Source organism: Coregonus clupeaformis, chromosome 3, assembly GCF_020615455.1.
Source record: "Coregonus clupeaformis isolate EN_2021a chromosome 3, ASM2061545v1, whole genome shotgun sequence".
NCBI classification, from domain to species: domain Eukaryota; kingdom Metazoa; phylum Chordata; class Actinopteri; order Salmoniformes; family Salmonidae; genus Coregonus; species Coregonus clupeaformis.
Window position 1 is genome coordinate 991,444 of NC_059194.1, and position 23,404 is coordinate 1,014,847.

The 23,404-nt window shown below is 44.8% G+C and overlaps 2 protein-coding genes across 2 annotated transcripts; both read left to right on the top strand.

Annotated features, from left to right (window-relative positions):
- The first annotated feature begins 9 nt into the window (after window positions 1–9).
- On the top strand, window positions 10–2,210 carry LOC121538658 (polyadenylate-binding protein-interacting protein 2). The gene is made up of 4 exons (XM_041846868.1): window positions 10–119; window positions 358–530; window positions 719–895; window positions 1,608–2,210. The coding sequence occupies exons 2-4, from the start codon at window positions 393–395 to the stop codon at window positions 1,662–1,664; spliced, it is 372 nt and encodes a 123-aa protein (XP_041702802.1). The 5' UTR covers window positions 10–119; window positions 358–392; the 3' UTR covers window positions 1,665–2,210.
- A 2,304-nt stretch (window positions 2,211–4,514) lies between these two features.
- matr3l1.1 (matrin 3-like 1.1) lies at window positions 4,515–22,271 on the top strand. Its single transcript, XM_045206429.1, has 19 exons — window positions 4,515–4,560; window positions 5,106–6,141; window positions 6,353–6,414; window positions 6,585–6,623; window positions 6,713–6,789; window positions 8,518–8,585; window positions 8,688–8,804; window positions 10,575–10,700; window positions 10,848–10,973; window positions 11,055–11,179; window positions 11,384–12,160; window positions 12,194–12,290; window positions 12,478–12,559; window positions 12,681–12,724; window positions 18,085–18,228; window positions 18,362–18,492; window positions 18,731–19,410; window positions 19,755–19,876; window positions 21,819–22,271. Exons 2-19 carry the CDS (start codon window positions 5,137–5,139, stop codon window positions 21,849–21,851), a joined length of 3,855 nt encoding a protein of 1,284 aa, XP_045062364.1. The 5' UTR covers window positions 4,515–4,560; window positions 5,106–5,136; the 3' UTR covers window positions 21,852–22,271.
- Window positions 22,272–23,404: the final 1,133 nt, after the last annotated feature.

The following is a 23,404-nucleotide window of genomic DNA, read 5'->3' on the forward strand; positions in this document are numbered from 1 at the left end:
GTGGGAGGGTCAAACGATTCGTTCCATCTCTGACGTAAACAAACACACTCAGCCGCCATTACTTTCCACTGTCTTGGAAGTAAGAGCAACTGACACTTCCAGCTTTGAACCTTCGCCTGGTAATTTGACCGTTATATGACATTGATGTGGTCCATATAAAATTAGAAATGAGTGTCCCTACTTGCTGGTTTTAGCCTTTATATCGAGTCGTCTTAACAAAAAGGCAGACAACACGTTTCTGTAGTTATCATTTTGAACTGTACTGTGTTTTTCCCACGAGTCGTTGATTGTTTATTTCTGTCTTATTATTACTGTGTTCTGAAATATTGTCTTATTCCTGTTGGTCTGTTTTTGCAGATATAGCTAACTTACCTCGTCTTTGTTACACCAAAATGAAAGACCCAAGTCGCATCAACAACACCCCAAGCCTCAGCAACATCGAATTTATCCTACATGGACAGTTCATCAATGATGACAATCCCTTTGCTGAATACATGTGGATGGAGAACGAGGAGGAATTCAACAGACAGGTCCTCTACTTATTCTGTCAATTGATGACGTACTAGATTAGGTAGCTAGTTCATGTTATTTTTGCATGCCTACACCACACCACACAAAGAAATACCTATTTTTGTAATAGTAATGTATCATTATTTATTTTATTTACAGTGTTACGAAGAGGTGGGTGTCTAAACTATTTTGAATGCTTTTCCCCCAGATTGAGGAGGAGCTGTGGGAGGAGGAGTTCATTGAGCAGTGTTTCCAGGAGATGTTGGAGGAAGAGGAGAACGAATGGTTCATCCCAGCCAGAGATCTCCCTCCAACCCACGGTCAGCTGCAGGACCAACTCAACCTTCTGGTTCTCAGTGACACAGGCATCGTCAACGGCATGGCGGTAAATGTTTCAGAGTGGTTTTGTTTGTCCAGGTCTCATTAAAAAAAAAAAAGTAAAGTCTGTGGAAAGTAGACATTTTAGTTGTCCTAGACTCGCGTTAGTCTTGTACATGCCAGACTGATTACCCCTGCGTGTAGGGAACCATTCATGTTAACTCGCAGGATCATGCGGCTCGCCAGGCTAGTCTTGTGTGGCCATCCTTCCTAATCTTGTCTCATCGACTCGTGCCTGTGTTTCTGAGGCTAGCCTTGTCCCAGATATATATATGTGCTATCTTGCCACCACATTTCAAGTTTTATTAGTTTATGTACGGGATACACAAGGGATACACTGCCCAACGAAACGCTTACTTGCAGGTTCCTTCTCGACAATGCAACAACAATAAGAAATAAGAAAAGATAAGAATGCGAACTAAAGTAAATGGCTCAGTAGTATATAAATAAATAAAAATAGATGTATGCACTCACTAACTGTAAGTCGCTCTGGATAAGAGCGTCTGCTAAATGACTAAAATGTAAATGTAGAATAGAATAAACATTTTAGCATAAGTATAAAGTATGTTTTTTTGTCATGTTTGGCATGAGGAGTTGGCAAGATAGTACAGGCTGGAACATACTGGGCTAAGAGTAGGCCTATGATATCTACATTTGTTTGGATTGAATCATCTCTGTAAGCTTTGATTACATTTTCCCACATGTTTTTTTCTCTTTAGGTCAACAGCAACTTGAACCCTGAAGCACAAGAATTCGTACCGGGGTTGAAGCACTGAGACTAGTCCTCTGATGAATAAGTCATTTGTCCACACTGAAGCCAGTGTAGGAAGATCTGTTTGAGTTCTGTTACTCTGTTGCACTTAATGTGTTGCCAAAGTTTTCCAGCTAGCCCTGCATGTTTAAAGTTTTGAATAATGTTGTGTATATAAATCATATGTTTGTTGTAACTCTTCTGAATGTAAAAACAGGGTAGGAGCTGGAATACTTTTTACTCTTATTTCCTATTTGAATATTATAGGCCTATGTTATGTAAGTAGTTCTAACATACCTGCCCCATCAAATAATAATTTATGTTCAATCAAAATTAGTGGTTCATCTAAAAATCAAAATATGTGTTTTTCATTAGATCTTGGTTTGCATTATGAATTCCTTTTATTGAAATGCAGATTGCTATGAGATTAATATTAAATATCTTAGCCTGGTTTTATAACTGGATGTTATAAGAGATAGATGACCTACTTTATAATGTACACTACTGTTCAAAAGTTTGGGATAGCTTAGAAATGTTCTTGTTTTCGAAAGAAAGGCAATTTTCCTGTCCATTAAAATAACATCAAATTGATCAGAAATACAGTGTAGACATTGTTAATGTTATAATGTTATTTAACCTTTATTTAGCCACAACCTCCCGAGTGGCACAGTGGTCTAAGGCACTGCATCGTAGTGCTAACTGTGCCACTAGAGATCCTGGTTCGAATCCAGGTTCTAACTTAGCCGGCCGCGACCGGGAGACCCATGGGGCGGCGCACAATTGGCCCAGCGTCATCCAGGGTAGGGGAAGGAATGGCCGGCAGGGATGTAGCCCAGTTGGTAGAGCATGGCGTTTGCAATGCCAGGGTTGTGGGTTCGATTCCCATGGGGGCCAGTATAAAAAAATTAAATAAAAAATAATAATAATGTATGCACTCACTAACTGTAAGTCGCTCTGGATAAGAGCGTCTGCTAAATGACTAAAATGTAAATGTAAAATTTAACCAGGTAGGCCAGTTGAGAACAAGTTCTCATTTACAACTGCGACCTGGCCAAGATAAAGCAAAGCAGTGCGATAAAAACAACAACAAAGAGTTACATATGGGATAAACAAAAACGTACATCGTATAACACAATAGAAAAATATAAAATCTATATAGAGTGTGTGCAAATGTAGTAAGTTGTGGCGGTAATAAATGGCTATTGTAGCTAGAAACGGCTGATTTTTAATGGAATATTTCTTTGTTTCTGATTTTGAGCCTGTAATGGAACCCACAATTGCTGATGCTCCAGATACTCAACTGATCTCAAGAAGGCCAGTTGTATTGCTTCTTTAAATCAGCACAACAGTTTTCAGCTGTGCTAACATATTGCAAAAGGGTTTTCTAATGATCAATTAGTCTTTTAAAATGATAAACTTGGATTAGCAAACACAACGTGCCATTGGAACACAAGACTGATGGTTGCTGATAATGGGCCTCTGTACGCCTATGTAGATATTCCATTAAAAATCAGCCGTTTCCAGCTACAATAGCCATTTACAGCATTAACAATGTCTACACTGTATATATACAAAAAAGTTGCTTTTCTTTCGAAAACAAGGACATTTCTAAGTGACCCCAAACGTTTGAACGGTAGTGTATGTCTCTTATTTGATTGTTCTACATTTTAATTGGTTTTCAGAGCCTGAAATTCCAGCCTTATTTTAGATTTTCAAATCACAATTTATTTGTCACATGCGGCGAATACAACAGTGCAGTTTAAGAAATAGTTAAGAAAATATTTACTAAATAAACTAAAGTAAAAAAATTAAATAACACAATAAAATAACAATAACGAGGCTACATACAGGGGGTACCGAGTCAATGTGGGGGAGGGGGCTACAGGTTAGTCCAGGTCATTTGTACATGTAGGTAGGCGTAAAGTGACTATGCATAGATAATAAAAAGCTAGTAGCATCAGTGTAAAAACAAAGGGGGGGGGGGTCAATGTATGTATTTAAAAAAATAATGTATGCACTCAACTGTAAGTCGCTCTGGATAAGAGCGTCTGCTAAATGACTAAAATGTAAATAGTTAGGGTGGCCATTTTATTAATTGTTCAGCAGTCATGGCTTTGGGGTAGAAGCTGTTAAGGAGCCTTTTATTTTCATTGCTCCTCTGCTTTCCTGCCATTATCATTCAGAGCCTGGTGCTTGATATCCTACTGCCATGTAGATGTTGACTTTACTTTTTTTTTTTTTTATGCACATAAAAAGGAAAACTACTGTATAAAAACGTACCAAAAATATTGTACAAAAATACAAAAACATATGTTTCCTTTCTTAAAGTATTTGAAAATAAATATTGATGGATGGACTATATATTTTGTAATTTCACAAAAAAAAACTAATGGCTGCCTGATCAATTTTACTTGCTCTGGCACCCCAATGGTGGAACAAGCTCCCCCACGACGCCAGGACAGCGGAGTCACTCACCACCTTCCGGAGACATTTGAAACCCCACCTCTTTAAGGAATACCTGGGATAGGATAAAGTAATCCTTCTACCCCCCCCTTTACTCCAACCCCCCCAAAAAAAAACAACAACATTGTAAAGTGCTTATCCCACTGGCTATAAGGTGAATGCACCTATTTGTAAGTCGCTCTGGATAAGAGCATCTGCTAAATGACGTAAACAATAATAAAATAAAATAAATGTAGAGCATGGCGTTTGCAACGCCAGGGTTGTGGGTTCATTTCCCACGGGGGGGGCAGTATAATTTTTTTTTTAAGATAATGTAAGTCGCTCTGGATAAGAGCGTCTGCTAAATGACTAAAATGTAAATGTAAAATGTAAATAAAAATATATTGTAGTTTACCTTTCACTTCCGGTTCCGGTTTAGACGCCTTGGAAGCGCGCTTGCTACTTCGCTACTGGTTACGGTAAGATACTTAACAAATAAAGTTATATACCGATATTTATGTCAAGGTTTGTAAATGTATTCACTAATTATATTCATATTTCAAAAATGGCTGGTTAGTATGATAGCTAGTTGTCGAGCTAACGTGAGAGGAAGTTAGCTTGCTTACATTAACGTTAGCTTTGCTAGCTCAGCCAGTGTCAATTTCGTTTTAGAAAATTTATGCTTTTTAGAACTTTTTGGTATTTAGATGGTCCTTCCAATATCTATCTAGCTATCTATGTAATTGGTATCACTTGCATGAGCAACCATTTTCAGGCCCATGGTTTGGCTCCATGTCAGGGCTAACTAACTAACGTTCAGCCAGTTAACGTTAGCTATCTGGCTAACGCGTCATCTACATGACGGTTCGGGCTAGACCTGCCGGTTATCGCCAGCATGTCACACCTACAAGGAATCAGCAACAGTCAAGATAGGCCCCGCCCCCAAGTGTCCTAATATTGAATCCATATTCCCCTAGATTGCTTCTTTGACCCCTCATCTCTTCACTGGCAAATTTCTCTACAGAGATTTGATACGTTTACCTTCCAGTTCCAGCATGTCTCACAACTACTCCTACAGACGACCATCACCAGCTAAAGATCTAAGAGCCAGCTCTTACGACTCTCCAGATCACCTGCACCCTGGAGACCATGGTCACAATGTTTACAGATCGTCCCAGGAGCCACCGTCTCATTCCACAATACCATCCTCCTCATCCAGAGCCTCCGCTGCCACTGAGTCCCCTTACTCCTTCTCACTAAGCCAGTCAGACCCTTACTCGTCCTCACTAAGCCAGTCAGACCCTTACTCGTCCTCACTAAGCCGGTCAGACCAAACTCTGACCCTCCTGAGCAGCTGTGGGCTCGAGCCCAAAGACTTGTCTCTACTAGCCGAGATGCCTGAGCATCTCATCACTGTGGAGAACCTACCACGTATGCTCCTGGAGATCAGAAAGAAGAGGGCGACACAGCAGCCGTCATATCCAGCTATGACCTCTTACCCCCCTGCTGCCACATCTTGCCCCCCCCCTGCTACCCCTCCTCCAGGCCATGCGTGGGAGCAGGGTGACCGGAGTCGTTCTCAGCCATTAGACTACCCGTTGGACCCCCACTCCGCTCTTCCCCTGTCCCAACTCCCTCCCACAGAACAGGCTGAGCCCTGGCAACTAGATCGGCATGGCAACCCGATGCAGTACACATGCTCTCGCGTGGAACCTGTACCTGTCCCTGTCCGAGTTGTGGACTACCACTATGGTAAAGAAACTCCCAGAAGCTACGAAACTCCCAGGTCCACTTACAGCTCGGACCAAAGAGGAACCAGCAGCAGCCGGAAACCACCCATCTTATCCCAACCAGCAGTAGATTACAGGTACCCACCGACACCGACACCAGCTACAGACTACAGACCACGCCTAGACCAAGATGTCCCAGTTGTCACAATCAAGATGGCCACCTCTGGCAAAACTCCCACCAAGAAGGCTGCTCTTGACTTCCACGGAGAAATCCCCCAAACGTTTCCTTATTCGTGCTCTCTCTGCGATATTACCGTGCTCTCTGAAAAGGTAAGTAGCTTACTTCCTCTTATTTCTGTTGAATCTGCATTATCTGGGTCTCCGGTAGGTTCATGTGTGTGTGAAAGGGTCCAAAGTGAATGAATCTTAAGCCTATTTGTGGCACTAAAAATATACAGTTACTGCTACGTATGTTAGAACATATAGCCTATGCATTCTCTTAAATATGAACAACCAGTGAAAACATTTTTTTTTTTTGCAGTACTGGTTCGCACACGCCAATGGAACTCAACATGCAGACGGACAACTCACACTTCTTCAGATGTGAGTGATCACATGCTCAAGTTGTTTTTCCAGTTCTCCACTCACCAGCATGACATTTCAAACTCCTACTGTCAGTATTGATATGGGAATATGCCTAGTTTCAATGCATTAAGTTCCTAAATTGTCCAGCTTTTTATCATTCCATCTCTTCTCCCTGTGCCTACGTTTAGGTATCCTGAGTGGGATTGCCGGATGCAGACCGCCAGAAAGTGAGTGCATATCTCTCTGTCCGTGTGTGTGTGCGTGCTTGGTATTAATGTAGAATAGATCATAACTACAGGCCTTTTATTCCCTTTAGTGGTGATGACCACACAGAGAGACCAAGGGTTGAAGAGAAGACTGGTGGACCTTCCCATAGGTCGATTAACTACTTAGGTAAACTAACTGCATTAGCTTGCCTATACATAATATAGTGCTTTCAGAAAGTATTCATACCCCTTTACTTATTCTACGTTTTGTTCTTACAGCCTGAATTCAAAATTGATTAATAAAAAAAATCTCACCCATCTACATACAATACCCCATAATGACAAAGTGAAAACAACACTCAGGAACGTACAATGTAGCTCAATTGGTAGGGCATGGCGCTTGTAACGCCAGGGTAGTGGGTTCAATCCCCAGGACCACCCATACGTAAAAATGTATGCACACATGACTGTAAGTCGCTTTGGATAAAAGCGTCTGCTAAATGGCTTTATTATTATTATTATTATTATTATAATGTCATCTTGGTCAGCAACTCGTGTATATTTGGCCTTGTGTTTTAGGTTATTGTCTTGCTGAAAGGTGAATTTGTTTCCTAGTGTCTGTTGGAAAGCAGACTGAAGCAGGTTTTCCTCTAGGATTTTGCTTGTGCTTAGCTCTATTTCGTTTCTTTTTATCCTAAAAAAAACTCCCTAGTCCTTGTTGATGTCAAGCATACCCATAACCTGATGCAGCCACCACCATGCTTGAAAATATTAAGAGTGGTACTTAGTGATGTGTTGGATTTGCCCCAAACATAATGCTTCGTATTCAGGACATAACGTTAATTTCTTTGCCACATTCTTTGCAGTTTTACTTTAGTGCCTTATTGCAAACAGGATGCATGTTTCTGTAATATTTTTATTCTGTACAGGCTTCCTCCTTTTCACTCTGTCATTTAGGTTAGTATTGTGGATTAACTACAAAGTTGTTGATCCATCCTCAGTTTTCTCCTATCACAGCCATTCAACTCTAACTGTTTTAAAGATACCATTGGCCTCATGATAAAATCCCTGAGCGGTTTCTTTCCTCTCCGGCAACTGAGTTAGGAAGGTCGCCTATATCTTTGTAGTGACTGGGTGTATTGATACACCATCCAAAGTGTAATTAATTCACCATGCTCAAAGGCATATTCAATGTCTGCTTTTTTCTTTTTTTGACCAATCGACCAATAGGTGCCCTTCTTTGCGAGGCATTGTAAAACCTCCCTGGTCTTTGTGGTTGAGTCTGTGTTTGAAATTCACTGCTCGACTGAGGGACCTTATAGATAATTGTATGTGTGGAGTACAGAGATGAGGTGGTCATCATGTTAAACACTACTATTGAATGAGTCCATGCAACTTATTATGTGACTTGTTAAACACATTTTTACTCCTGAAAAATTCAACATAATTATGGGTTATTGTGTGTAGGCCAGTGACACAATGTCATTTTGATCCATTTTATATTCAGGCTGAAACACAACAAAATGGGGGGAAAGGTCAAGGGGTGTGGTCCTCTGTAGCTCAATTGGTAGAGCATGGTGCTTGTAACGCCAGGGTAGTGGGTTCGATCCCCGGGACCACCCATACGTAAAAATGTATGCACACATGACTGTAAGTCGCTTTGGATAAAAGCGGTTGCTAAATGGCATATTAATACTTTCTGAAGGCACTGTATATGCCATTTAGCAGACGCTTTTATCAAGCATACATTTTCATATTTCAAATTGAAATGTTGTTATCGCCATGCTCTACTAACTGAGCCACATCAGGACCATTTGCTTTGACAGTATATGTCTGATTTTAATATTATAACATGTGTCCATAACATATAACATATTAACCAGCCAGTTACTTACCTTTTTATATTGTCCTGTAGGTAAACCGACAAGTAGCAGCTCTAGAAAAAGCATTGACACTAAGACAAATGCTACAAAGGTTACAAAGGTATTGTTTTTCTTTCTTCTTGCTCTTCTGTTGAATTACTGTCTAGTTTTGACCTTTTTTTTTAGTTTCACATTGTCCGTTTACTTACCTTTTATTTTCCAGGGGAGTGGCAAAGTGGTTTGTGCCAAATTTAACGCCTGGTGTCTCAACGAAGATGGTTTGAAGGACCTGATTAAACCGTTTGGGGAAGTTGTGAAACTCATCATGTTCCCTGCTTTGGTAAGATAACTAGTTACCTAGTTATCCTGCCATGTATTCAAATACCTAATATACAGTACCAGTCAAAAGTTTGGATACACCTACTCATTCAAGGGTTTTTCTTTATTTTTACTATTTTCTACATTGTAGAATAATAGTGAAGACATCAAAACTATGAAATAACACACATGGAATCATGTAGTAACCAAAAAAGTGTTAAACAAATCAAAATATATTTTATATTTGAGATTCTTCTAAGTAGCCACCCTTTGCCTTGATGACAGCTTTGCACACTCTTGGCATTCTCTCAACTAGCTTCATGAGGAATGCTTTTCCAACAGTCTTGAAGGAGTTCCCACATATGCTGAGCACTTGTTGGCTGCTTTTCCTTCGCTCTGGGGTCCAACTCATCCCAAACCATCTCAATTTGGTTGAGGTCGGGTGATTGTGGAGGCCAGGTCATCTGATGCAGCACTCCATCACTCTCCTTCTTGGTCAAATAGCCCTTACACAGCCTGGAGGTGTGTTGGGTCATTGTCCTTTTGAAAAACAAATGATAGTCCCACTAAGCACAAACCAGATGGGATGGTGTATCGCTGCAGAATGCTGTGGTAGCCATGCAGGTTAAATGTGCCTTGGAATTCGAAATAAATCACAGACAGTGTCACCAGCATAGCACCATCACACCACCTCCTCCATGCTTCACGGTGGGAACCACACATGCAGAGATCATCCATTCACCTACTCTGCATCAGACCAAAGGACAGATTTCCACCAGTGTAATGTCCATTGCTCGTGTTTCTTGGTCCAAGCAAGTCTTCTACTTATTGGTGTCCTTTTAGTAGTGGTTTCTTTGCAGCAATTTGACCATGAAGGCCTGATTCACGCAGTCTCCCCTGAAGAGTTGATGTTGAGATGTGTCTGTTACTTGAACTAAACTGTTACTTGAACAATCTGAGGCTGGTAAACTCTAATGAATGTATCCTCTGCAGCAGAGGTAACTCTGGGTCTTCCATTCCTGTGGCAGTCCTCATGAGAGCCAGTTTCATCATAGCGCTTGATGGTTTTTGCAACTGCACTTGAAGAAACTTTCAAAGTTATTGAAATGTTCCGTATAGACTGACCTTCACATCTTAAAGTAATGATGGACTGTCGTTTCTCTTTACTTATTTGAGCTGTTCTTGCCATGATATTGGCTTGGTCTTTTACCAAATAGGGCTATCTTCCGTATACCCCCCCTACTTTGTCACAAAACAACTGATTGGCTCAAACGCATGAAGAATGAAAGAAATTCCACAAATTAACTTTTAACAAAGCACACCTGTTAATTGAAATGCATTCCAGGTGACTACCGCCATGAAGCTGGTTGAGAGAATGCCTAGAGGTTGCTAAGCTGTCAAGGCAAAGGGTGGCTATTTGAAGAATCTCAAATATAAAATATATTTTGATTTGTTTTAACACTTTGATTCCATACTTGTTATTTCATATATAGTTTTGATGCCTTCACTATTATTCTACAATGTAGAAAATATTTAAAATAAAGAAATACCCTGGAATGAGTAGGTGTCCAAACTTTTGACTGGTACTGTATGTGTTTTCAACTCATATGAAATTGGTAAAAAGTATTTAGTTGACTGAATAAATAATTGAGAAAATCTTATACTCATTTTTAAAAGTAATGTTGTAAGCATAGAGATAGAATCCCCGCCCATCATGGACTCATTGACTTGGAGTAGGGATTTCCATTCTAGTAATACTTTTTTTATGGTTCTTGTATCGCTGCATTTTCAGGCGTTTGTGGAGATGGGCTCAACTGACCAGGCCGAGGATGTTGTGAAGTACTACCTCAGTAACCCAGTGATGGTGAAAGGAGGACAAGTCACCTTCTCTGTCTCTTCAACATTTAATTTCCTGCAGGTACATTTTACAAGATGAATTAATTGACACGATTTTAGTTACATTTGGTTGAAGGGGTAATTGAGGATACAGTATTCCCTAAAACAACCACACACAAACACAGAGTATTATTAAATGACTTAAATAAATACATTTACATCCATACAGAGTTCCCGGGTGTTGAGCTTTTCCCCTGTGCCTCCTGGTAAAGAGTCTGCCGCATGGAAGAGAGAGTTGCTGGCCGTAGCTAAAGGATTTGGACCTGTGGCGCGCTCTCTATTCTTACCTACGCAGGTATTAAACAGCATTTTTGCTTTCAACTGTTTTGGCCAGCGTTATACTATAATTAGCTTACAGTGTATTCTGTCCTCGTAGGCATTTGTGGAAATGACAAATGCACTGGATGCACAGAAGCTGGTTGAACACCATACGTCCAAATACCTGAAAATAGATGGGATCCATATTAAAGTGGCCTTCTCATCAGAGTACAATACACTTCGGTAAGTTGATGCGTCCCCCTGTTGTGCTATTACCTTTTGTTTTGCATGCAAACATACATTGATTATGGCTTTTGAGATCAGACTGTCAGACACTGTTATAACTACTGTATTAAAGGGGAAACATTGAATTTATGCTCTGTAAAAGCCAGAAACCATGGGAATAAAAGTGTTGTCTGTAAACTTTCTTTCCGTCACATCATGCAGGACCATGTCTGATAGGAAGTCTTCAGACAGGAAGTCTTCAGACAGGAGCAGGAAGTCTGAAGACAGATCTAAGAGGAGGAGAACCCCAAGTCCCAGAAGGCGATCCATCAGCCCCAGGAGAGATTCCCCAACCTCCTCAAAGAAGAAGAGGAGGAGGAGGAGTGGAGAGGGGGACAGCGACCGTCACAAAGAACGAGTGAAATCAAACGATGGGGGTAAAAGCAGGCCAAGGTCCCCCAGAAAACAGAGCTCCAGCCGGTCCTCCAGAAGCCCTCGCTCCCATACTAAAGAGAGGGTCTCCAGTGAGAAGACCCCAGGTTCTGGTAAAACAGACCCCAAGAAGGACAAGGTATCTCTCACTTCCACATCCACTCGCTCACAACCTCCCACCAAGGATAAGACCTCATCCCAGTCCTCCACTGTGATGGAGAAGTCCGAAGAGGTTGTCGATAAGACTGACCAAAGCAAGCAAGATACTGAGACACATTACAGGCAGGAGGATGGAGCCATGGAGGCCTGTGACATGGAGGGGGAGATCGGAGAGGACGGCGACATCGAGGGGATGGCAGTGTATGGGGAGGATGGGGAGGAGAACTCTGACATGGAAGAGTGGGAGAAGGAGGGAAAGGAGGAGAAGGAGGAAGAGGAACAAGAGGAAGAGAAACAGCAGAAGAGTGCTGAGGACTTGTTTATAGCCCTATGTGAGCCCAAGCAAAAAGCAACCGCTACATCTGGGACTGTAGATGATACTCCTACAGAAGAGCTCTCAGCTACCGGGTCAGAACAGGGGAAAGAGCTCTCAGCTACCGGGTCAGAACAGGGGAAAGAGCTCTCAGCTACCGGGTCAGAAGAGGAGAAAGAGAGAGATGGTGAAGATCAGAATGCAGATGCTTCATATGTTGATGAGGTAAAGTAGATGCTCTGTCAGGTCTTTAACAATTAGTTCATCTATTTTGATAAGTCAAATTGAAAAAAGACAAGGAACATAATTCCAATATGTAAAATACAAGGTGTCATGTTTAATACATGTTGTGTGTTTCAGTAAATCCCTAAATGTTATTGTTTTGATGTTTGTTCCCCTCATTGTTACACAGGAGGAGCCTGATTTCCCAGAGGACCTTGAGAACCTTATTACTTTGGATGAGCTGGCGGAGGATTCATCAGCTGACGACCGAGGTGACTTAATACTCAACACCTATCTACTGGACCACAGATTCAATTCAAACTTGAGCACTTTGAAAGAAAGAGTAACATTGTTATGAAGGTCATTGATTGGATGTTTATCTTAACATTGCAGATAACCAGTCAACAGATGAGACCAAGAGCAGGTCCAGGAGCAAGGTGAGCAAATGTTCTTTTTATTATTGTTATTGATGTGTTCTGTGAGTCAGTACTGGTCATCCGTTTACAATTGTTAATTCAACCTTCTGAGATAAGTCTGGGTGTCAGAGTGCTGTGTGTGGATGAGTGAAAGGAATCAAGCGCAGGAACCAGGATGACTTCAACAGACTTTAGTAATGTCCAACACATGAACAATGAGTCGCCAACCCAACCGGGTGGCGCGAACAATTACGCACAAACACAGTGCGGAAAAACAAGAAAAGCGCACGCAGTGCGAACTCTCAAAAAAAAAAACAACGAGAGATACAAACTCCTCTGAGGCAGGCTGACAATAAACAATCACGCATAACACCTGACCCAAACAAACGAAACTAAATAGGGAACATAATCAAACACAAACAAGGGACAGGTGTTACAAAGAGACAAAACCAAACGAACATGAAACATAGAACGGTGGCAGCTAGTACTCCGGAGACGACGACCCCCGAAGCCTGCCCGAACAAGGAAGAGGAGCAGCCTCGGGCCGAAACCGTGACAGTACCCCCCTTGACGCGCGGCTCCAGCCGTGCGCCGACCCGGGGCTCGGGGGACGACCCGGACGACGCGGAGCAGGGCGCGTAGGGACGACCCCGATGGAACTCGGTCAGCAGGGACTGGTCCAATATGTCCCTCCTTGGCACCCAGCACCGCTCCTCCGGGCCGTACCCCTCCCACTCCACGAGATATTGAAGACCCCCATCCGGCGTCTCGAATCAAGGATGGACCTCACGGTGTGACGCCGGAGCCCCCTCGATGTCCAACGGGGCGGAGGAGTCTCCTCTATCTCATACTCCTGGAGTGGACCAGCTACCACCGGCCTGAGGAGAGACACATGGAACGAGGGGTTAATATTCCTATAGTCAATAGGCAGTTCTAACCTGTAACACACCTCGTTCAACCTCCTCAGGACTTTGAATGGCCCCACAAACCGCCGACCCAGCTTCCGGCAGGGCAGGCGGAGGGGCAGGTTTCTGGTCGAGAGCCAGACTCGATCTCCAGGTGCGTACACAGGCCCCTCACTGCGGTGGAGATCGGGCGCTCGTTTTCTGCCGACGGATGGCCCGCTGCAGATGTACGTGGGCAGCGTTCCATGTTTCCTCCGAGCGCCGTACCCATTCATCCACCGCAGGGGCCTCGATCTGGCTCTCGTGCCAAGGTGCCAGAACCGGCTGGTACCCTAACACACACTGGAAAGGGGTTAGTTGGGTGGAGGAGTGGCGGAGAGAGTTCTGTGCCATTTCGGCCCACGGAACGTATCTCGCCCACTCCTCCGGCCGGCCCTGGCAATAAGACCTCAGAAACCTACCCACCTCCTGGTTAACACGTTCAACCTGCCCATTACTCTCCGGGTGGTAACCCGAGGTAAGGCTTACCGAAACCCCCAACCGTTCCATAAACGCTCTCCACACTCTGGAGGTGAACTGGGGGGCCTCGGTCAGACACTATATCCTCGGGTACCCCGTAATGCCGGAAGACATGGGTAAACAGAGCCTCAGCGGTCTGTAGGGCAGTGGGTAGACCCGGCATGGGAAGGAGACGACAGGCCTTCGAGAACCGATCCACAACGACCAGGATGGTAGTATTCCCCTGTGAGGGGGGAAGGTCGGTAACAAAATCCACCGAGAGGTGGGACCAGGGTCGTTGTGGAATAGGCAGGGGTTGTAGCTTACCCCTGGGCAAATGTCTGGGCGCCTTACACTGGGCACACACCGAACAGGAGGAGACATAAATCCTCACATCCCTAGCTAACGTTGGCCACCAGTACTTCGTGCTAAGGCAGTGCACTGTCCGGCCGATACCCGGATGGCCAGAGGAGGGGGACGATGAGCCCAACAAATGAGGCGATCGCGTACCTCGAGCGGAACGTGACGTCCGACCCACTGGACACTGTGGAGGACTTGGGTCGGTGCGTAACGCCCGCTCGATCTCGCCATCAACCTCCCACACCACCGGTGCAACCAGACAAGACTCTGGTAGTATGGGCGTGGGCTCAACGGACCTCTCCTCCGCGTCATACCGCCGAGACAGAGCATCTGCCTTCCCGTTCTGGGACCCAGGGATGTATGTGATTTTAAACACAAACCGGGCTAGAAACATAGTCCAGCGGGCCTGGCGAGGATTCAGTCTCCTAGCTGCCCGGATGTACTCCAGGTTACGATGGTCAGTTAGAATGAGGAAAAGGTGTTGAGCCCCCTCGAGCCAATGCCGCCACACCTTTAGGGCCTGTACCACGGCTAACAGCTCCCTGTCTCCTACGTCATAATTCCGCTCCGCCGGACTGAGCTTTTTAGAATAAAACGCACAGGGACGGAGTTTAGGTGGAGTGCCAGAACGTTGGGAAAGAACGGCCCCTATACCGGCCTCTGACGCGTCCACCTCTACCTGGAACGGTAAAGAGGGATCCGGATGCGCCAACACCGGCGCCGAGGTAAACAGGTCCTTCAGTCTCCCAAAAGCCCTGTCCGCCTCAGCTGACCACCGCAAGCGCACCCGGACCCCCCTTTAACAGAGACGTTATGGGAGCTGCCACCTGTCCAAAACCCCGGATAAACCTCCGGTAATAATTCGCAAAACCCAAGAACTGTTGCACCTCCTTCACAGTGGTTGGGGTCTGCCAATTACGCACAGCTGACACCCGGTCTACCTCCATCTTTACCCCTGACGCAGACAACTGGTAACCCAGAAAGGAGACCGACTTCTGAAAAAACAGACATTTCTCTGCCTTGACATATAGGTCATGCTCCAACAGCCTCCTCAATACTCGGCGCACCAGGGCTACATGCTCTGCTCGGGTAGGACTGTACACCAGAATGTCGTCGATGTACACGACTACTCCTGTCCCTGCATGTCCCGGAAAATCTCATCGACGAAGGGGAAGACTGAGGGAGCATTCATTAACCCATATGGCATGACTAGATACTCGTAGTGTCCGGAAGTCGTGCTAAACGCTGTCTTCCATTCATCGCCCTCTCTAATGCGCACCCAAGTTATATGCGCTCCTGAGATCCAATTTTGTAAAGAACTGCGCACCGTGCAGTGACTCCGTCATAGTCGCAATCAGAGGAAGTGGATAGCTGTACTTCACCGTAATCTGATTGAGACCGCGGTAATCAATACACGGGCGCAGACCTCCATCCTTTTTCTTCACAAAAAGAAACTCGAGGGAAGCGGGTGAAGTGGAGGCCCGTATGTATCCCTGTCTCAGAGACTCAGCGATGTACGTCTCCATTGCCTTCCTCTCCTCTTGAGACAAGGGATACACATGGCTCCGCGGGGAGAGCTGCTCCTGACTGGAGATCTATCGCACAATCCCCCGTCTATGAGGCGGCAGCTGCGCCGCCCTAGTCTTACTAAACACCAGTTTCAAATCCTCATACTCGGGGGAATATGCAGTGCTGTCATTAGATTCGGACTTTCCACCGAGGTCGCCCCTATGGAAACACCCAGACACCGCCCCTCACACTGGGCAGACCACCCTTTAAGAGCTTTCTCTCGCCACATAATAGTAGGGTCATGGGTCATCAACCAGGGAAGGCCCAGCACTACCGGATACGCAGGAGAGTCAATCAGATAGAGCTGAATCGTCTCCTCATGACCCTCCTGCGCCATCATTTGAAGGGGCGCTGTGACCTCCCTAATCAACCCAGACCCTAACGGACGGCTATCTAGGGCATGAACAGGGAAAGGCTTATCAACTGGAAGGAGGGGAATCCCTAACTCTATACAAAACTGGCGATCTACAAAATTCCCAGCTGCGCCTGAATCTACCAGCGCCTTATGCTGGGAACGAGGTGCAACCTGTGGAAAACAAACAGGCAAGGTTAGGTGCACGACAGAAAGCTCTGGGTAAGTAGGGCGCCTACTCACCTGGGGGACCCCCAATGCGTGACCTGCCTTCTCCTCCACTGGGGGACCCTCCCCAACACCTAGCCGCGGTGTGCCCTCCACGACCACAGTTAGTGCAGGGAACGGCCCCCCTCGGGTTCCTACTCCTCCGTTCTCTAGCGCCAGCACCCCGAGCTCCATAGGGCTCGGCTCGGGAGGTGCTGGAGAGTGGAATGGGCGAACCCCACCCGGGACGTCCCACGGGTGGCGTGCAGGGTATCCAGCCGAATGGCCATGTCGACAAGTTGGTCAAAGGTCAACGAGGTGTCCCTGCACGCCAACTCTCGCTGGACGTCCTCCCGGAGGCTGCAACGGAAGTGGTCTATATGGGCCCGCTCATTCCACCCTGCATCGGCCGCTAGAGTCCGGAATTCCAAGGCAAAGTCCTGGGCGCTCCTCATCCCCTGTCGGAGGTAGAACAGACGCTCCCCCGCCGCCTTCCCCTCTGGTGGATGGTCAAACACAGCACGGAAGCGGCGGGAGAACTCCGCATAGGTAGTGGTAGCGGCGTCCATTCTCCTCCATTCGGCGTTGGCCCACTCCAACGCCTTGCCGGTGAGACAGGAGATGAGGGCTGAGACGCTCTCGTGTCCCGAGGGCGCCGGGTGTACGGTGGCGAGGTAGAGCTCCACTTGCAGCAGGAACCCTTGACACCCGGCAGTGGAGCCGTCGTACGCCCTCGGGAGCGAGAGCCGAATCCCACTGGGTTCCGGAGATGGGACAGGAGGACTGACCGATGGGGATGGTTCGGTAGGTGGGGTCGTGGGTACCCCGCTGGTTTCCCATCGGTGGAGAGTGTTCATCACCCCCTCCAGAGCATGACAGACCTGGTTAATCCGATCCTCCTGCCCACGAAGACGTTCCTCCATACCTGCTGTTGGCGCGGTCGCTCCTGCTGATTCCATGGAAAGATGCGTGATTCTGTCAGAGTGCTGTGTGTGGATGAGTGAAAGGAATCAAGCGCAGGAACCAGGATGACTTCAACAGACTTTAGTAATGTCCAACACATGAACAATGAGTCGCCAACCCAACCGGGTGGCGCGAACAATTACGCACAAACACAGTGCGGAAAAACAAGAAAAGCGCACGCAGTGCGAACTCTCGAAAAAAACAACAACGAGAGATACAAACTCCTCTGAGGCAGGCTGACAATAAACAATCACGCATAACACCTGACCCAAACAAACAAAACTAAATAGGGAACATAATCAAACACAAACAAGGGACAGGTGTTACAAAGAGACAAAACCAAACGAACATGAAACATAGAACGGTGGCAGCTAGTACTCCGGAGACGACGACCGCCGAAGCCTGCCCGAACAAGGAAGAGGAGCAGCCTCGGCCGAAACCGTGACACTGGGTTGAGTGGGTTCTATGCGGCTTTAGTTAACTATTGTCAATAAGGTTGTTACAACCACAAAATGTTTTTATTTCAGCCCTCAGGACGTGATCAGCCATCTGGAAGAGTGATCTACATCAAAAACCTTCCTAGTGGCTACTATACAGATTACGAGTTCCTGAAGATTTTTAAAGGCTTTGGGAGAGTGCACCGCTATTTACTCCTGCGTAATGGTGAAGAGGTATTCTCCTAACAGAAGGGAATCTAAAATGGATTTGATCCTAATGATGTACTACAAGTCTGATCATATTTGTTGTTGCAATAACCATGGTCTCTCTCTCTCTCCTCTCCTCTATTTGTCATCTATCTCTCAGGGCTTCATTGAGATGGAGAGTTCTTCTGATGCAACAAAGGCTTTAACGGCGATGCGTTATGGTGGCTGTAAATTATACGGCCGGAAGTTGGTCATCCTGCGGTCTCAGAAATATAAAAGACTAACAACAGGGTAGGGTGCTATAGCCCAGGTGGTGTCTGCTCTGCTAAACAGACATGGAGCACACTCACTCCTGTCCCGCGTGGGAGCCACTGATAATTGATGCTTCTCTGTCTCTTCTGATTAGAAAATATCCCTGTCTGATCATATTTTATGTGCAGTGATTTTCTGCGTATCTGTCTTAAAGGTAAACGTTTCTAAACGTGTATATAATTCTGGACTAAAAAAAGGAATTATCTTATTTTGTCAGGTGGGAACCTGAATCAGACTCTGATCGGAAGAAATATCACGGGAGTACGAGAAGCAGCAGTAGCAGTAGCAGGATAAGGAGTGGACGGACCAGCAGTCACTCAAAGTCAGACGCTAAGGACGAGAAGACTAAAGAGAAGGACGAGAAGACTAAAGAGAAGGACGAGAAGACTAAAGAGAAGGACAAGAAGACTAAAGAGAAGGACGAGAAGACTAAAGAGAAGGACGAGAAGACTAAAGAGAAGGACGAGAAGACTGAAGAGAAGGACGAGAAGACTGAAGAGAAGGACGAGAAGACTGAAGAGAAGGACGAGAAGACTGAAGAGAAGACTGAAGAGAAGGACAAGAAGACTGAAGAGAAGGACGAGAAGACTGAAGAGAAGGACGAGAAGACTGAAGAGAAGACGGCACGACAAGTAGACTCTGAACAGCGTAGTAAACGATCGTCTGAGCCAGCCAAACACTGTGACAAGGAGGACAGAGGAGCGTCTCCAGTGAATACTGACAGATCCTCCAATAGTGAAGTCCAAAAGGATGCCCCTGTCCCTGCTGCTGAGGAAGAGAAGCAGGCCTGTAGCACCGAGGATAATGTAGAAACCAAGATGGAGGATAATGTGGAAACAGGACCAGATTCCATGAAGACTGGTATGGAGTCATCATTCCAGCCCAACAACCCAGTGGGTAAGTGGTTTGATGTGATTTATAGCCTCACTGCACTCTCATGGTAGCCTGGTCCCAGATCTGTTTGTGCCCTTGTCAACTTCATTGCATGACAATTCCATAAGGAGTTGGCAAGAGAGTAGAATCAGACTGGCACCCAGGCTACTGTCTTGGCTCCTTTCAAGAAAAATGACTACATTTTATTTTTTAGACTTGTGTCTGGGACACTCATCACTGAAACAACTATTTAATTTGTTTGCTTTGAAAACACTACCAAGTTGTGCATCAATGAACCGCAGTAAGAAGCATTGTCTTTATGCAGTACAGTACTATGTTTTCTAACGTACTATGGGTGTTTGTTACAGGAAGGGAATACATTAAACCTGTCATTGGCTACTTCTGCAACCTGTGTAAAGTCGTCTATCTCGATGAGGACGAAGCAAAGACCCAACACTGCAGCAGCCTCTGTCACTATCTGAAGTTTATGGTAAAGCACCAGAATCCTGTTCAATCTCATCAGAATGATCTCACTTGAGTTTTCTATGCTTCTTTACCGTAGGCATAGAGACACTGGTTGGCCGACTGCTCTTTTATAGTCCTTATTTAAGCAATAAGGCACGGGGGGGGTGTGGTATATGGCCAATATACCACGGCTAAGGGATGTTCTTAAGCACGACGCAACGCGGAGTGCCTGGATCCAGCCCTTAGCCGTGGTATATTGGCCATATACCACAAACTCCCGAGGTGCCTTATTGCTATTATAAACTGGTTACCAACGTAATTAGAGCAGTAAAAGTGTTTTGTCATACCCGTGGTATACCACGGCTGTCAGCCAATCAGCATTCAGGGCTCGAACCACCCAGTTTATAATACCAAATAATGTAAATCACAGGTGCATATGTTTGAAAAAGTAGGATCATGGAGGGGATAGAGTGGGGGTATCTACAGTGCCTTGCAAAAGTATTCATCCCCCTTGGCGTTTTTCCTATTTTGTTGCATTACAACCTGTAATTTAAATGGCATTTTATTTGGATTTCATGTAATGGACTTACACAAAATAGTCCAAATTGGTGAAGTTAAATGAAAAAAAACTACTTGTTTAAAAAAAATTCTAAACAATAAATAACAGAAAAGTGGTGCGTGCATATGTATTCACCCCTTTTGCTATGAAGCCCCTAAATAAGATCTGGTGCAACCAATTACCTTCAGAAGTCACATAATTAGTTAGATTGCACACAGGTGGACTTTAAGTGTCGCATGATCTCAGTATATATACACCTGTTCTGAAAGGCCCCAGAGTCTGCAACACCACTAAGCAAGGGGCACCACCAAGCAAGCGGCACCATGAAGACCAAGGAGCTCTCCAAACAGGTCAGGGACAAAGTTGTGGAGAAGTACAGATCAGGGTTGGGTTATAAAAAAATATCAGAGACTTTGAACATTCCACGGATGGAAAGAATATGGCACCACAATAAACCTGCCAAGAGAGGGCCGCCACCAAAACTCACGGACCAGGCAAGGAGGGCATTCATCAGAGAGGCAATAAATAGACCAAAGATAACCCTAAAGGAGCTGCAAAGCTCCACAGCGGAGATTGGAGTATCTGTCCATAGGACCACTTTAAGCCGTACACTCCACAGAGCTGGGCTTTACGGAAGAGTGGCCAGAAAAAAGCCATTGCTTAAAGAAAAAAATGAGCAAACACATTTGGTGTTCGCCAAAAGGCATGTGGGAGACTCCCCAAACATATGGAAGAAGGTACTCTGATCAGATGAGACTAAATTTGAGCTTTTTGGCCATCTAGGAAAACGCTATGTCTGGCGCAAACCCAACACCTCTCATCACCCCGAGAACACCATCCCCACAGTGAAGCATGGTGGTGGCAGCATCATGCTGTGGGGATGTTTTTCATCGGCAGGGACTGGGAAACTGGTCAGAATTGAAGGAATGATGGATGGCGCTAAATACAGGGAAATTCTAGAGGGAAACTGTTTCAGTCTTCCATAGAATTGAGACTGGGATGGAGGTTCGCCTTCCAGCAGGACAATGACACTAAGCATACTGCTAAAGCAACACTCGAGTGGTTTAAGGGGAAACATTTAAATGTCTTGGAATGGCCTAGTCAAATCCCAGACCTCAATCCAATTGAGAATCTGTGGTATGACCTTTAAAGATTGCTGTACACCAGCGGAACCCATCCAACTTGAAGGAGCTAGAGCAGTTTTGCCTTGAAGAATGGGCAAAAATCCCAGTGGCTAGATGTGCCAAGCTTATAGAGACATACCCCAAGAGACTTGCATGCCAAAGAGGGGGTGAATACTTTCGCAACCCACTGTATTCTTTACATTATTCAACCACCATTTCTGTGCCGTTGTTTGCTGTGTACATTACATGATTACTGAGCTGCATAATTTGGTGTTGTCTCACAGGAACTTTCAGGAAGAGACACAGCGTCTAGCTAAAAGATGTCCATCTCTGGAGGAAGTTGACAAGATGACGGTCTTTAGGTCCAATTTAACGGGGCGTGTACAAGTGTACACTTCTGAAGGAGGGTGGAGAATCTGGATTTGTCTTTATATTACGCTCAGAAGAAAGGCACAGGTTTACCTACTCCACGAGAGGCTCTTTGTGAAACTCATCCTAGAACAATACACGGGAAAGCAGATTACGTTAATCCGTAATTGGTTTATATGATCAAATATACAGCACCTGCCTACATATATTGTGGTATAATAGCTCAGATCTACTTTCTGTAACTTGGAATAGTTTTGTCCTATGCTTTGAATGAAAACCATTAGGTTTTCCTATCTTTTTAATTTGTTTAAGATTTGTTTGAAATGGAACTTAATTCTAAAAGATTGTTAATAAACATGTATTCATTATTGCGTTTTCTGTAATTTAACTTTCTTCAAGCAAGATAACATCACCGCCTTCTAGTTTGCTCTAGGTTCAGGATTATAACCATTGATGTATATAAACACTGGATGACTGACGCTATGTATTGGCCAATGAGAGGCTTTGAAGCCACCGGTCGGCCATATTGGCACTCCCCAGAAGGCGCAGTCCCTCCATAGGAATGAATGGCGTTATACACTATTTAAATTAAATGTTTCAAGGAACACATTACATGTATTTAAGTATATATATTTTTTGTAGCAACATTAGTACTTTCTACAAATTATACTTAAAGGAAAATGTTTATTTTATGTTTAGCTCACATAATATAATTTAGAAGTATGCATTAATATGTCTGTAATAGAATAAACATGGAGAAAACAAATGTAGACGTTAATAAATGCATTACTATAGCTTCCGAAATATTTTGTTAAAATGGTGCCTTCAAAACAGCGGCCCCTGTCAGTCATCTAATGTATATAAAACTAATTGATTTAACTATAAAAACAATTAGCTCCGGGACATCCCGGATTTCAGAACAAGTACACCTACCGATACTTCTGCCGCCGGAGTGCGGTAAGAAATGCACCCAATGTCCATCAGACGCATATGCGTGTTTTTTTATTTTTATGTCTAGGCCAGATTATCATTATTGACGCACATGTGCTTCGCTTTTCAACTAGGTAAAGCAACGCATGTGCGGCATCCCACAGAACGCACTGCCAGCCTAGTGCGGCATCCCCAACGTAGCGTTGCTGACTGCTCCGTTGACAATGAATGACTTCCGCCGGAACGCAAAGAGTTTGAAGCATCTGACGGACATGAGGAGTGAGCATATCGCTGTTGCGGCCATAGACTTAGATAGACATCGCATCATTGCATCTGTTCTTTTTATGGCACCTGTGAGAGCAGGCAGATCCATAGTCATCACTAGTTACCCCGAAGTCATAATTATGGCATAAAATCCCGCCTATTTATGCAATTTATCTTCTTAAAATCAGATTTAAAACCTAACCTTAACCACACTGCTAACTACATGCCTAACCTTAACTGGCGAAGGTGCAAAAAGATGGAGGAATTCAGATATGAGGTCATCATTTGAGCACTGTGCACAGAGTTT

What these genes read in the sequence shown, in the direction of transcription:
- LOC121538658 (XM_041846868.1), top strand. Translation starts at nt 393, where the DNA reads ATGAAAGACCCAAGTCGCATCAACAACACCCCAAGCCTCAGCAACATC. An exon ending in AGGAGGAATTCAACAGACAG is followed by an intron (nt 531 to 718) that starts GTCCTCTACTTA and finishes CTTTTCCCCCAG; the next exon opens with ATTGAGGAGGAGCTGTGGGA. An exon ending in GCATCGTCAACGGCATGGCG is followed by an intron (nt 896 to 1,607) that starts GTAAATGTTTCA and finishes TTTTCTCTTTAG; the next exon opens with GTCAACAGCAACTTGAACCC.
- matr3l1.1 (XM_045206429.1), top strand. Translation starts at nt 5,137, where the DNA reads ATGTCTCACAACTACTCCTACAGACGACCATCACCAGCTAAAGATCTA. An exon ending in CAACTCACACTTCTTCAGAT is followed by an intron (nt 6,415 to 6,584) that starts GTGAGTGATCAC and finishes GCCTACGTTTAG; the next exon opens with GTATCCTGAGTGGGATTGCC. An exon ending in CAACATTTAATTTCCTGCAG is followed by an intron (nt 10,701 to 10,847) that starts GTACATTTTACA and finishes ACATCCATACAG; the next exon opens with AGTTCCCGGGTGTTGAGCTT.